The sequence below is a fragment of the Mesocricetus auratus genome, unplaced genomic scaffold (genome assembly GCF_017639785.1).
Source record: "Mesocricetus auratus isolate SY011 unplaced genomic scaffold, BCM_Maur_2.0 Super-Scaffold_100010, whole genome shotgun sequence".
NCBI lineage: Eukaryota > Metazoa > Chordata > Mammalia > Rodentia > Cricetidae > Mesocricetus > Mesocricetus auratus.
Window position 1 is genome coordinate 53,151,668 of NW_024429194.1, and position 15,198 is coordinate 53,166,865.

At 40.0% G+C, this 15,198-nt stretch overlaps 1 protein-coding gene across 14 annotated transcripts in view; it reads right to left on the reverse strand.

Moving 5' to 3' along the window:
- Ccdc150 (coiled-coil domain containing 150) overlaps window positions 1-15,198 on the reverse strand; it is a 124,569-nt gene that overhangs the window by 97,812 nt on the left and 11,559 nt on the right. For 13 of the 14 annotated variants that reach the window (XR_005879937.1, XR_005879936.1, XR_002385094.2 and 10 more), the window contains 6 exons: window positions 10,478-10,698; window positions 10,150-10,328; window positions 8,033-8,101; window positions 5,481-5,597; window positions 4,432-4,561; window positions 1,406-1,449 (listed from right to left, as the gene is read on the reverse strand). Coding sequence is in view for 7 of the 14 variants with exons in the window: in XM_040753625.1 (XP_040609559.1) it covers window positions 1,406-1,449; window positions 4,432-4,561; window positions 5,481-5,597; window positions 8,033-8,101; window positions 10,150-10,328; window positions 10,478-10,698 (760 nt within the window). In the remaining 7 variants the exon portion in view is untranslated. The remainder of the gene's footprint in view (window positions 1-1,405; window positions 1,450-4,431; window positions 4,562-5,480; window positions 5,598-8,032; window positions 8,102-10,149; window positions 10,329-10,477; window positions 10,699-15,198) is intronic. The other variant, XM_040753622.1, reaches the window with a different exon arrangement.

Consider the following 15,198-nt stretch of genomic DNA (forward strand, 5'->3'; position numbering starts at 1 on the left):
TATTATGCACATCTCTAGGTGCGTACGGAGTCTTTGTATCTTTGACTTCCAAACACCCTTTATTTCTCAGTCACCAAAGGGCTTATACAAAGCTGATATGGATGCAGAGCACTCTCATTGGCTGCTGGTGGGAATGAAAATCATGGAGCACTTCAGAGGCAGTTTGAAAATTCTTACAAAACTAAAACTGCACTCATCCAGCAGCCTTGCTCCTAGGTTTTTTTTCTCATGGAGCAGACAGTTCACGCTCTTGCAAAAACCTTCATGTAGATATTAGCATCTGTTCAGCTCTTACTTGTTGAACTTGAAGGCAACCAAGATGTCCTCCAGAATCTTGCTCAATTTAAAAGTACCTAACTTTTCCTGGCTCAGACTTTTTTTTTTACAATACTGAAACTTTTGTATTCTAGTCCCTATAGCACAAATTATTGAAGTGTTCACTTACCCAAGTTAAACTGATATACAACAATATTTGATAATATGCTGTTACACATTAATCTAGATCCAAGGAATGAACAAATATCCAAGAATGGACCTTATATATACTACTAACTTGATTAAAATAATACAATAATATTGATTCATCTTAGTCCAGTGGGAGATGTTGACAGCCAGGGAGACTATACATATGTAGAGAGGCCAAGCATTTAGAGGCAGGGGGTAGATAGTAAATCTATATACTTTATGTTCTATGTGGTGGTGATGTAAAATTGCTCTAAAAGTTATGATTTACTTTTAAAGACTTTATTAAATAGAGTTTCATGTTAGGATTCTGACTAGAAAAAAATGATGAAACCATTCCATAATTACTCACTTATATTCTTATATTGAGTCCGCTCTCTCCAAGAATAAATACTTTTATCACATACACATTTTTATTAGCAGTAAGATTTTGTGATTCCAAAGGAACACATTCAAACACCTTTAAAAGTTACAAGATGTTTTCACCAGTAAGGACCTCAGGTTGGAGAAGGGAAGCACCTGTGCTGAGGAACACAACTAGTTCTCTCTGGGATTGAGGAAGGGGAGAGACAAGTGAGGGGTGACTGGAGATTCCACAAGAGCTTCTTGGTAGAAGAGGGATGGGCAGAGTGTAGCTTCTTCCTCCATTGAGAAAACTGCTTCTCTATTTCCAAAGAAGTGGGAAATGAACACCACACTACACAGGGTGAGACAGTAACAGAAAACCATTCCAGATGGGAGCACAGAGATTAATTTAAAGTTATAACAAAATATAAAGCTGTTTTCTAAATTTAGTTAAAATGAAGTTCAGCTGATTTATGTGATCCTTTTGTTCCTGAAGCTTTTTGAAGGATCAGAAGTCTATATACTAGCATTAGCAGACTGTGACTTAATAAAGAGAGAGACCATCTCTGTACTCTGCCACAGGAATTCTGCCACATACCTTATTCTCTTCAACCAACTTGCAGATGATGTTATCTCTGGAAACTAAAAACAAAAAGTCCATATGATGATGATGGTGACTGAGCACACAGAAACCACACAGCACTCTTTCCCTAGGCGCTTTGGTTGTTCTAGTCAATGTTTTATGGAAATAATAACACATGTATTTTAATCATATTTTCATAGACTAGACAAGAAAATACACAGTTATCAACACATCATGTCTGTAATCTCTGCATTTGAGAGACTGAGGCAGGGGGGATCATGAGTTCATGGTCAGTCTGGGCTACATGACAAATTGTCTTTAAAGACTTAAAATTAATCAGAAAAAAGTAAATTTAAAAAAGAATCTGGTCCATTGTTACTTTTAATGGCAAATAAAGTCATATTTTATTCAATGTATAGATTATTCTGGGAGGGATATAATCAATATTTTTGTTAAGTTACTCTAGCCAAGACTTAATAAAACCAGGGATACACACATGAAATAATAAGGTCTATTTTCCTACTGGGCAACGACAATGAAAACAGAGGGAAAACAAACTGATGAAAAAGGAGAAAGGATTGTTGGGACCTGGGTGAGTATGCAGAGTGCAGACAGAGGCAGCAGGGTAGATGCTAGACTCCAGCTACATAAGGACTGCATGGAAGGAGCCGACTTCAGAAACAGAACAAAACGGATGAATGGATGCTGACATTTTCCTCATGTTCTGATGTATCTGCCTGGCATCCAACTACAGGTGTTGATTTGACAGCAGGATAGTGGTCTAGAGCTTTGAAGGGTGACTTCAGGGTTAGATGTGAAACCATTCACAGGCTGTAACTGAAGACAGAAAACTAGGGAACAGAACTGAGCTGTGATTCCATGTTAAAGCATTTGTCACGCACATGCAGGAAGGAAAATGGGGCAATAGTTTGGCGTTGCATAACACTTGAAATTAATGTTTTGACTTTATAGAAAAATATAGACCTATATTAGTGTTGTTATTCTTAAAATTTAAAGCCAGGCAATTACAAAACATGTTAAAAACTTTTATTTTGCATAGGCTATTGTAAAGAAACTGTTTTATAAAGATGTGAATCAATGACTCACTGAAGTCCAATTTAAAATGTGTGAAAATGTAAAGAGATAAATGTTGTGATCTATTCTAAAGTTATACTCAAAGTATGAGCAAAAGGAAAATGTCTATCTTCAGAGAACAATTACTTTAAGCTATGTGCTGTTTACTATTAATATGCTTTTCCATTTTAATACATTGAAGAAAATACTTAAAGACATTTTTTCTTAACCTAGTCATATAGCTATTTGTACCTTAAAGCAATAAAACTGTACATAAAGAGTCAATAACACTGAGCATACAGTTGATATCCAGTAAGGTTTCTTTTCTTTCATGCTATCTTGAATTACTACTGTGTTTAATCTTCATCCAGTGGCCTTCCACATATGTTTTACAAAATCCAAAAGCTAAATAAATCACTAATCTAAGTAACAGAAGACCCACTGAACAGAGAACTCATACACAGAACAATCTGCACCTCAGTCCCTGTTGTTCTGTGTGGAGTGGGGTCCTCAGGCACAGTCTCCACATCTTTTTACTGTGTGTAAAGGTATATTTTCTTACTATCTAACGAAGTTGTCTTAAAGTGAAAATGAGATCCTGGGGAAGAAACATGGAATGTAACGCAAATGTGTGTAGGTGTACAATAGAAGACAGAAGGTTATCTCAGGGCACTGCTAGTGAGAACCTGACACAGTGACTCACTCAGCAGCCCCAAGGAAAGGTCACTAACCATTGTAGAAAGCATTGGTTTACTCTTTTCTCTACACTTTTTGTCTTGTTTATTCTTCTGTTGGTGCTTTCTCTCTTATTGCAGGTAGCATACTAGAGAAGACCCAGGATTAAGTTTTTCTTCTCCATTTCTTTTGGAACTTTGAATGGCTATAGACAGCTTTGTGCATTCAATGATACAATCTATGTGAAAGTTCTATGTAAAATATTATTCATGTGCAAACTCATGGTCTATGCAGGGGAGATTGCTAATTCTGCTTTACAGTGGCATACTGACCACAGTAGAGCCAAAGGGTTGATGGGTTCGAAACAGCATGACTACCCATCTAGACTTGGGGTCAAGACTCTTCCATTCACCACTCTGTCCCTTTGAGAACTAATAAGGAAATTACTCTAAGTTCTTCTTACTGGTGCATTACAAACACACATCTCTATGAACATAGGCTTACCCAGATTGACAACTGGAAGAATGGTGAATCTGGCTACAATAAGTAAGAGAAGCTTCCTTTCCTTATTAATAGTTTATCGACACATTATATCCAGTGTCTAAATGTTCCCACTAGTACATATTTGAGTGATCATGGAAGGGAAAATATAAAGAGAATGTTTTATAAATAAGGGGCTCGGGCTGGAGAGATGGCTCAGCTGTTAAGAGCACTGGATACTCTTGCAGAGGTCCTGAGTTCAGTTTCCAGCAATCACATGGTGGCCCCTAACTATCCATAATGAGATCTAGTGCCCTCTTCTGGCCTGCAGGTATACATGCGGGTCTAACATTGTATTCATAATAAATAAATCTTAAAGGAAGAAAGGAGACAGAGAGACAGAGAGAGACACAGACAGACAGACAGACAGACAGAAAGACAGAAATAAAGAAACATAAAAAGAAGAGGCTAAACTAGGCCTAGTGGGACAGACCTGCAATCTTAGATGTGTAAGACTTAGAAGATCACACATCTAATGCAAATGTGGACAACTTAGTGAGACCCCATCTCAGCAAATAAACACACAAACAAATCAAACCCAATGAAGGTCATGGAGCAAGCTCAGTGAAGAGTCTGCCTAGTATAGGTAAGGCCCTACCCAACCTTATACCACACACAGAGAAAATTAATATCAAATTTTATTACCAATATTTATCTTGGTTTCAATACTATATAGTGAGAAGCCCAGCAATACTTTTTACCACCAACGCTGGCCAATTAAAGAATTCAGGCTCTTAGAAGTTTTTGCATACTTAGATCAGACTTGAGCTGTGAGGCAGTCATCTCCAACTCTCCATTCTTTTGCTGCTCCTGTGCCAAAAGTTCTTGGGTGGTTTGTATAGAGCTGCGTAGGGCAATGCAGTTCTGCTGCAAAGTGTGCACCTGAAATTGTGTTAAGAAAAACTATTTCTGTAAGATAATGCATGGTCTGATAGAACACACAGAAGGCAGAATTTTCAACCTTAGTGTCACTAAGAGCAAAGGGACATGCCTGTATGTCCCAGCTGAAATCTCAGCAGACCAGTTTCTTACTTGAGTGCTGTCCAATGGAGCATCCTATGTACACTTAAACAACTGTCGCCAGTCACAGCAGACTGCTGAGCACATGAGGGCAGCAGAGCAAGAGAAGGACTGCATCTTTAGTTTTATTTATTTAGCCAATTTGATTTAAATAGGATCTTTCATAAATTCCTTAAGTAAAATAGACTCATTTTTATAATTCAGCTGTCATTGGTAAAAATGATAAAGATTATGTACTCAAATAGTAAATACTAAAATGCAAATTTAAAGTACCTTAAACACACAAAGGTGCTTCAAATAATAAAGATAATGAAGGCAAAAATATCATGTTAATGTGAATATGATACATGAAAACAGCAACATAGGTATGTCCCTGGTTATTTTACTTATTTGCTTCAAAGGTTAGTTCCATTTAGTCTTTATTTTCTAAGCAGATCAGATACATATAGCATTAGCTAGAGCAACAGCTTCCACAATCAATGCCCGTAGCAGAGACTGCATGGTACAGAAGGCTACTGTACCAACATAATTCACCTCTATAAAACCTGAGGGCTTGGCTTTCTCATTCATGAATTAAGACTGTTGGGTTAAACAGCAGAGTGTTTCTTATTTTGCACTATATTTTGAAGACTGCATATAGTTAGCATATTAACAGGTCACTAAGGAAAAGAACCTCAATAAATCTAGAGGAAATAAACAAACTGATGAGCTTGTGGGTAAGAATGCCAACTCTCCCTTCTGTGTTTCACTTCTCTAACAAACAAGGAAAGCAAATCTCTACCTGCTTCCGTTCTGCCTCCACTGTTGAGCCCATTTCTTGTATTTTGAGTAGCATGGATGATGCAGATTTCTCAAGAGATTCCCTGAAGTGCTTCTCCTGAGCCAGTTGTCTCCTTAGCTGAAGAGCAACACTGAAGTTAGGGAGACCAATGGATACCACTCCAGCTCAACAAAGATGCAATCATCACAGCCTCTCATTCCCACACCTTCACATTACTTTGAAACACCTCATTCCTCCCTAAAAATGAAGTCGAGCTTGCTGACTCATCTTTCTGTTGTTGAAGTCTGTTTTACAAATTGGGGGTCAAGACCCACTAGTAACTTTCAAGCGGCACATAGAAAAGGAAGGCAATAGAAATGATGGTGCACAGCAAGTTCTGAGGACAAGAAAACATCAGGCGAATATCTAAGTGACACCAAAATCTACGAAAGACATGTTCTAATTAGACCTCATGAAGGGTTTTCATTCTCTGAAAGATATTACCAAGAAAATGAAAAGACAAACTATAGGCTGGCAGAAAATGTTTAAATATGACACATTTTGATAGATTATTTGTATTCTCTCTTAGTCTTTTGTATGTCACTGTAACAAAATATCTGAGGCTAGATGATGTATGAAGAATGTGGTTTATTTAGCTCACGGGTCTTGTTGGTTTTAAAGATTTGAGTGCTCTATCTGTGTGTATGCCTTTATGACAAAGAGGGCATCAGATCCCACTATAGATGGTTGAGAGCCACCATGTAGTTGCTAGAAATTGAACTCTGGACCTCTGGAAGAGCAGCCAGTGCTCTTAACCTCTGAGCCATCTCTCCAGCCCCTACCTCAACATTTTGGGAGCTAAAGTTCAAGACTGGACAATCACACATGTTCAGCTCTGGTGAGGGCTTCATGACAGAAGCAACATGTAGTAATACCACACAGGCAAGAGAAGAAGTCACACAGACTTACTCCTTTCTATAGCAACTCCACTTTCATTGGTACTGATCTGGGCTCTGTGAAAGCTACATGAACCCCCTCCAAGGATGATTAACCTCAATTAGCACTTTCCACTAGGCCTACATCTCTTAAAGGTCTGACCACTGCCCAAGACCACTGGGATCCAGCTGGTAGCACGAGTCTTTACAGGGAACCTCCAAAAGTATATCAAGTAACAAACTCAAAACTAAGCCACCTCAGTAGGAGACAACAATCTAAAATACAGTTCACCAATGGAGATATATACAAGAAAATAAGTACACAAAAAGATTCTCACATCATGTAACATTGGGGTATTCAAATTAGAACAAGATAAACCATACATCTATTAGAATGTCAAAAATTCAAGACCCTGGCACCAAATGATGAGGAGAATGTGCAGCAACAAAGATTCTTATTCTTCCATGGCAGAAATGCAAAATCATCTCGTTAGGTTGTAAGATGGGTTGGTGGTTCCTAACAAAGCTAAATATGGATTGCATTACAGCCAGTAATTACACTCTGAAGTTATTTACCCAAATGAATGGAAATTGTTTTTTATTCTTAGGAATTTCACAACATGCATTCCAATCCTACTCATCTCCCAGTCCTTCTATATTCACCTCTCCCTCTTGTAGTATCCCACCAAAGGAAAATAAACAATAATAATAAGGAAAACATTTCACTCCTCCATCTTTTCCACCTCTCCATTGCTTCTTCATTCATCTTAGCAGCACTGAGAGCTGCTGTGCATCATACAATCTACGCTTCTGTCCAAACAACTTTACTTGAAAATGTTTATTGTGTATTACGTTTGTTGGTCAGGTTCAAGGCCTCTGGCTTTAGTACACCACTAATACTTAACCCTCACTGGCATTCTTCTCCGATATCCTGCAGCTATGGGTCCCTAGGATCAGTCCCTTCTCACACTCCAGCAGCTCATAGATGGGGTAGATATTGGGGTGTGCCTACTACAAGCCCTGGAAGTATGCCAGGATGGCAACTGAGTTGGTCAGTCCAGGCCACTGGTACTCTACTCTCAGATGAGGGACAGGCCACTGAGGTTGGGTTGGTTCTGGTAGTGACATGTCCCTCAAACTCCATGGCCACAGGTGGTAACCCAGAACCCTTTCGTGGCAACAAAGGCTATGGGCATCATCACAGATCCCGGCCTCTGTAGGACCACAGACCTAGACATGGTCCTCAAAAGCAGCCTGGGCCCAGATGCCACCATGGCCCCAGAGGGCAGTGCAAGCCAATAAGTGGAAATCTTATGTTCAAACAAACCTGTAAGACACCAGGATGTTCTGATTGGTGAATGGATAAAGAAACTGTGCTTAAATAGTATATCTACTGGCTTAATGGGTACTTTGTTTTTTGTTGTTTTGGTTTGGTTTGGTTTCATTTCAGTTTTAACAAATAAGAATATCTTTAAGCAACTGAGGGTAAATAATCTTGCTTCAGTTATATGTGGCATTTTTTAAGTGTTCATACAATGACATGCTTTCTTTCTCAAAGGATTCTTTTCATTCTTACACTTTCTTGATTTCCCTTTGCAATTCCAATGCCTCCTCAAAATTTCCTATCTTTTCTCTTACCTCTTGAATCTTAAGGTTCATTTTACGCTTTGCGGTCTTTAGCTCCTCCTCAATAACAGCTGCATTCTTCTAAAAAGAGAAGGAGAAAAGATCTAATAACCTGAAATGACAGGAAGAAACTGTCTCTAGGTGCATCGAGTCAAATTCAGTTTTCTTTTCCCTTGGAAGCTTATAAGTGCTATTTTTTTGCATGTGTCTATGTGTATACGTACGTGCATATGCACATGTATATATGTGTAGGTACATGGGTGTGTACATGTGTGCATATGCATGTGTATATATTATGGGTACATGTGTGTACATGTATATATATGTGTATATGTGCATATGGGTACACATGAGTGTACATGTGTGCATATATATGTGTGTATGTGGGTACATGTACATGTGTATATATGCATGTGTATGTGGAGGTCAGAAGAGGCAATAGGTATCTCCCTGGATTACTTTCTGTCCTACAGATTAGTAAGGACCTCTCACCTGAACTTGACCTGCCATCCCTGAATCTGCTGGTCTGGTTAGCCAGCTTGCTCCTGGGATCTTGTTCCTGCCTTCTGAATGTTAGTGTTGCTTGCTTAGAATTCATATAGGTATGGGGATTCAAATTCCATTCCTCGCAATTAGATAACCCCCATTTCTTTTTAAGATTTATTTTATGCGTATGAGTGTTTGGCCTGCATGTAGATATGTGTGCCTACAGAGGCCAGAAGGGGGTGTGGGATCCCCTAGAAAGGGAGTTACAGACATTTAAGTGCTCCCATATGAATGGTAGGAATCAAACCTGGGTCCTCTGCAAAAGCAACAAGTGCCCTTAACCCAGTAAATGGAGGGAGGGAAGGAGAGAAGGAGAGAGAGAGAGAGAGAGAGAGAGAGAGAGAGAGAGAGAGAGAGAGAGAGAGAGAGAGAGAGAGAGAGAGAGACTCACTATGTAGACCAGGCTGGCTTCAAACTCAGAGATATGGCTGCTTTTTAAGTGCTTGAATGTATTTTAGAAGGCATATACCACCACTATCAGTTTCAAATACTATTCATGCTTAGGAATTCAGAATGAAAAACACAGTTTTCAATCATTTATCAATGGTACCACAATCCTAAATATACAGACTCAAATAGTGGTTGTCTTCTTTCCTACCCTCAGTTTCTATCTTGTATCTGACTCTAGAATTTCTTTCATAAAATACCCTTTGCTTTCAAAATGCCATAATTCTAGTTCTCCCCTATGTAGACTCCTAACTCAACATAAAAGATGCCTACTTGGATTCTTTGCTATCATTCTCCTGTCTCCATAGTCACAATACAATAACATCTAGTTAGTTTTTCCTCTTGTCAGTGCACCGTTCTGCATCAAATTCTTAATCAGTCCCCCCCTGGGTCATCCAAAGGATTAATTATTCTTGATTTTTATATACTCTGCAATGTGACATTAGCTAGTACTAAGCTTACTTGCCAAAAATTCTCACTCCAGTAAAGCTGGAGTTTATACATTTTAATCCAATGGTACCCAGCAAAAAACTCTGAGTAACAGGAAGAGGACAAGCACAAGATGACTGTGGCCAGGAGACCTCTCTCAGCCCTACTATTCTTTTTAAAATAGACTTTTATTTAATAATGTGCTACTTCTTAAGGCCTTTAAAATAATCTGATTTATTACCCTGTCTAGTCTATAGGAACAGAACAATGTTGCTGGTTTCCTTTCTAAGCAGTAGTCCTCTTTGCTGTCTGTGAATGTGTTCCCTGAGATGCCCTTAGGCACTTTGCCTTGAGATCAAGTGTATCTTTTCTGAAGTTGACCTGATCTATATTGGCCGATTCTCCTCCTCTCAAACATGCCTGAACACAGTCTTTCTGTGCAATGTGCACTCAGTGTTCTGTTTTCTACTTTGACTTTTCCTATTTAATTTGTAATGTTATGCCCTCACCTCCCAGCTACCATGTAGCTCTTAAAGAGGACAGAGCCTAGATATTATCTTTTATATACAGCAAGGTGGTATATGAATAACCACTGACAGCACACACTAATGCCAAGAATATAAATCAACATCACCCATTTGTAACTCAGTCTTAGGGAGCTGTTGCCCTTTTCAGGGAAACCGCACTTCAGAACCCTCAACACAAACCTTTGTCTCAGAGGCAATTTCCAGAGTGGCTGCCAGTCTTTGCACTTCATCTTGTGCCTTGTCTTCCTCCTCCTTGACATCTTTCAGTTGCTGGCGCAAGTTCATCACTTCAAGGCGCAACAGCTTCAGGTCTGTGGAATGTTCCTCCTGTATTGTATTCAGCTGATCCTTCAGAAAAGCTATGTATAGCACAGGACAGAGCAGAGAGGTGAACAAAGGCACAGAAGGACAGAAGGACAGAGGAGAAGGGTGAACAAAAGCACAGAATCACAAAGATATCAAGCACCCACACAGAACCAAATTCTCTGCAATCCTCTTCAACCTATACCTGTTTTCTGTGGATTCAACTCCTGTTCAGTTTGTAGACGACAGATGTTCATCTTCAAGGACTGGATGAGGTTTTCCAAATGGCACATTCGATTTACCAGAAACTCACAGTTCTTCCATAAAATACCTGCTTTTTCTGGACAAATTACTTCACTTGAAATAGGACTAATGACTTTCTGTCTGGCAGGGTCTTCAAAATAGTTTGAAGTTTCCAATTGACCTCTGGAAAATCACCACAAAGCAGTATCAGATAATGCAGTTTCTACTGGGGTGAAACCAGTCACATGAGCCAATGTAGCCTTTTAATTAGAATGGCAGTGACCAGCAACCTGACTCCCTTGGACAAGAATGCACCTAATAAGCATCTAACAGATCAGTTCCTTCTAAGAGTGTCAGAAACAAGATAAGCCTCTTCCACACTGGGCAATTATAAATATCCACACTGGATGTGTAGAAAAGGCTGAGGCACAGTTACACAGTTAAATCCAACCCCTACCCAGGGCATGTACTGGACAACTAGGACAAAATCTCCGACTTCCCAAGGCTAGAAGGACAGAAGCAGGTGAAATATGTCAGCCTAACTCTTACATTCTCAGGGCTCTGGGCCCTGAATTCTCCTGGACATATGAACAAAGGGATAAAGAGTACACATGCCTCTAAACCACAGAACAAAATGACAGTTCTATAAATATGCACACTGCCAAGGTCTTGACTCCCCAGGAAGAAGATCCTAAAAGCGGTTTGCCAGTGTCCTCTCCTACTGCTGTTGACTAGTGAGGTAAGCAGACCAACAAATGGAGCTCAGGAGCCTACAGAGGAGCTCAGCACTTCCCAAGCCGTCTCTCCAGCTTATCCTACAACTACCAATTTAACTAAAGAGAAAGAAGCTAGTCCACTGCTGAATGCCCTGGGAAAGAATGCATCCAAATTCTCCTAGCTCTCTCTGTGGAAAGGAAGGGACATTTGAGAGTCTTTGTAGGTCACACTACCAACAGGCGGTGCAAGCACAACTAGAGTCTCTACTCTTAGGGATCCCCGCCGACAAGGAGCTAGAACACATAGCGCCTAGTTTCTGCATTGAAGGGTTTCTTTGCACATGCTTGCAGTGACCTGGCTTCTAGCTAACTTGCATGCCAAAGTGTGGTGCTTTAAATAAGTATGACCCCCGTAGACTCATGCATTTGAATGCCTGGCCTATAGGGAATTATAGTGATATGTTATTTATGATTTATTAAAGCTTGACTGAGGATTCAGAAAAGCAAAGTCAGCCACAAGCCATAGAAGCCAGGCGCACACCTTTAATTCCAGCAGCCAGAAGCTAGAAGGTGGTGATATATACCTTTAATCCCAGGACTCAGGATTAAGAGATGGATCTCTGTGAATCCAAGGCCACTCAGATCTATACAACAGTGAATCAGTCTAAAAGAGAACTATAGCTCACACCTTAAACCCAACATTCGGGAAGTATATAAGACAGAAGCAAGGTCTCAGAGAGGAATTAATTCTCCAGCCATGCTGAGGACAGGTTACAGTCTGAGGCTTGGTGAGAGCTTGTGAAGACAGGACCAGCCCAATCAGCCTGAGGTAGAGGTAAGAAGCTAGTGGCCAGCTGGTTTGTTTTTCTGATCTTCAGCTTGAAACTTGGACTCCCAATATCAGTCTCTGGGTCTTTTATTTTTCATGTTACAGAGAGTGGCACTATTAGGAGAGGTGGCCTTGTTGGAGTAGGTATGGTTTTGTTGGAGGAAGTGTGTTACTGTGGAGGTAGCTTTGAGGTCTCAAATGCTCAAGCTATGCCCAGTGTGGGAGTCAGTTCACTCCCTGCTGCCTGTGCGTCAAGATGCAGAACCCTAAGCTCCTTTTCCAGTACCATGTCTGCCTGCATGCTGTTGTTTCCAGCCATGATGACAATGGGGCTAAAACTCAGAAATTGTAGGCCAGTACCAATTAAATGTTTTCCTTTATAAGAGTTGTCATGGCCATGGTGTCTCTTCACAACAGAAACCCTAACTAAATCAGAAAGTAACAAAGTAAACAAAACTCCAATTGCCTGAAGGAAGCATAGCATTTCCTGAGCCTTTTCCAGTCTCACTGTGGTGACGACAGGTCTGCAGATCCTTCCTGAAACAATTCTAAGGCTGAATGTCCCCACTTCTATAGATTCTACACAAAGAACTATATCTTTAACCACCTAGATCTGGGACTTGATGAGGTTTTGCATTTCTCAATGTCCCTAGGCTACCAAAAGATAAAGAGGTGAACATGAGCCCACTTCCAACAGCTATTTCCCAAAGACATTAATAAAGATGCCCTTGAAAGTTAGTGCAGACAATAGGCAATACATGTCTGCTTTCAGCTTCACCCTGAGGACTGATGAACTGGAACATGAATCTAGCTGCAGCTAGATGGCCTGCCCTTTTTTCTTATCTATTGCAAAGGACTGACAAGCAAAAACCATATGACTGTTTCAATAAACACAGAAAAAAACCAACAAATCCAACATCCTTTCACCAAAAAGGTGCCATCAAACTACACATAGGAGGAGCGTTCCTCAACAAAGTAAAGGCCATAAATGACAGGTCTAAAGTTAATACCACAGTTGTAAAAAGTTGAAGGCTTTCCTCTAAGGTATGGAGTAAAGACTAGGAATGTCTAATTTCACCACAAGTATTCAGCAGAGAATTGGAGAAGCCCTAGCAATTAGGAAGCAACAGAAGTAAAAGGCAGTGAATCAGAAAAGGAATTAAACTGTCTCATTTTACTAAAGATAACCATGATTAGAAGACAGTAAGAGGGTCTGGGGAGGTGTTGCCTTGTAAGCAGAAAAAAACTCATGTCCTTAGTTCAGATCCCCAGCAACCCACACCCACATCCTGAATTCAGATCCCAGCACCCCCACAAAAAGCAGAGGCATTCATGTATAACCCCAACAGGTGTGGAGGGGCACTAGCCATGCATGTGTACACAGGCCAGGGGTTGAGGGTTAACACTGGGTGACTTCCTCAATCTCTACCTTATTTTTTGAGACTGGGTGTCTCACTGAAATTGTAACTCATCAATTAAGCTAGCCTCACTGGCTAGTTAGTCCTCCTGTGTCAACCACCCCAGCACTAGGATTACAAGCACTGATATGCCCAGCTCTGAGGGGAGGTGGGGGATGGGATAGGGAGTGTGAGTGTGGGTCTGAACTCAGGTCCTCAGCAAGCAGTTTACACTGAGCCATTTTTCCATCCCTTTGGGTGTTTATTTTAATCTGAAGTTAAAAAAAACTTTCAAAATAAATCAACACAAAACATGTGATACATAAAACATGATAAATATTAATTTTATAGTGGCAACTTAGGAATTAAAGTTAGCATAGAAGCAATATATTCATATTTTTAAAAATATTTAAATAAAAATAATGAAATTTCCTGTTGTCTTATTAAAACACTCAGCATTTATGCTAAATTTAATATTTAAATGATAAAAGTAATTTATGGGTTCTACAATAACTATACTACTATTATGCTTTAATGTGAGACACTCAGAAAATACATATGACCTTCCTTACATTTTTGGTTGTGAGCCTAGCCTTTAATGGCGAAGCCATCTCTCCAGCCTACATATGACCTTTCTAAAACAAATCACACCAACAAATTCTGTATTGGCTGCATAAACATGTATATCCCTTACTATTAACAAGGCAACTAACTTTAAAACAACAAAAAAATTCTTTAGCAATGGGGGCGCAATTCTGTAATAATTTCTCATTCTAAAGCATGAAACAGGTTAAGGATTTCAAATGTGTCTTTTAATTTATAATAAATGATAGAAAAAAATGAAGACCAACTTAATGGCATGAATAATTTTGGTTCTTCTTTAAACTGATTTCCAAATAAGATCTAAAGCAGTGCTTGTGGCTGAACGCTATGTGTATAAAGTGCTCCCCATGGGCTCAAATGTTAAAGGCATAGGTACCCAGCTGGTGGACCCAACCATTCAAAAGTAACAGAATTGAAAGTTAACACTGATGGGTTCACACTGAAGATGCCATTAGGAGCTAGGGAACTGCTAAAGGAAATCTGTGTCTTCTCCCACTCTCCTAACTCTACCCTTTCTGGCTGCCATGAGGTATTAGGTTTGCCCTATTAAGTCTCCTCTGCCATGACACTTTGCCTCGCCTCAGGCCCACAGTGATAGGGTCAAGCACCAAGAGCTCAAACTTTTGAAGTGACAAGCCAAAAGCAAATCCTTCCTCCCTTAGGATGTCCTCAAGGGCATTCTGTTATAGCAACAAAGACCTGACTAACATCTGGTGGTGCTCTGAATGAGACTTGCCCACAAGTCTCAGGCATTTGAGTACCAGAGGGTTAGGAGTGTGGACTTGTTGGAGGAAGCATGTCACTGAGGGTGGACTTAGAGGTTTCAAAAGGCCCCTGCCATCCCCACTATCTTCTGTTTCCTGGTTGCTGTTCAAGAAGTGAGCTCCCAGCTGCTCCTCCAGCTGCCTTCTGCTTTCTAACTCCAGTCCACCATCATGGACTCATAGCCCTGAGGAACAGCAAGCCCCAAATAAGCCATTTCTTCTGTAAGTTGCCTTGGTCAAGGTGTTTTATCACAACAATAGAAAATGCTAAAATCGTATCTGTATCGTAGAATGGCAACTCTATCTAAAAATATGCTTGCTTCAAAGTTCATACAGAAAGTTTCCAAAAGCATCTACCTTGTCTGTTTTTTACT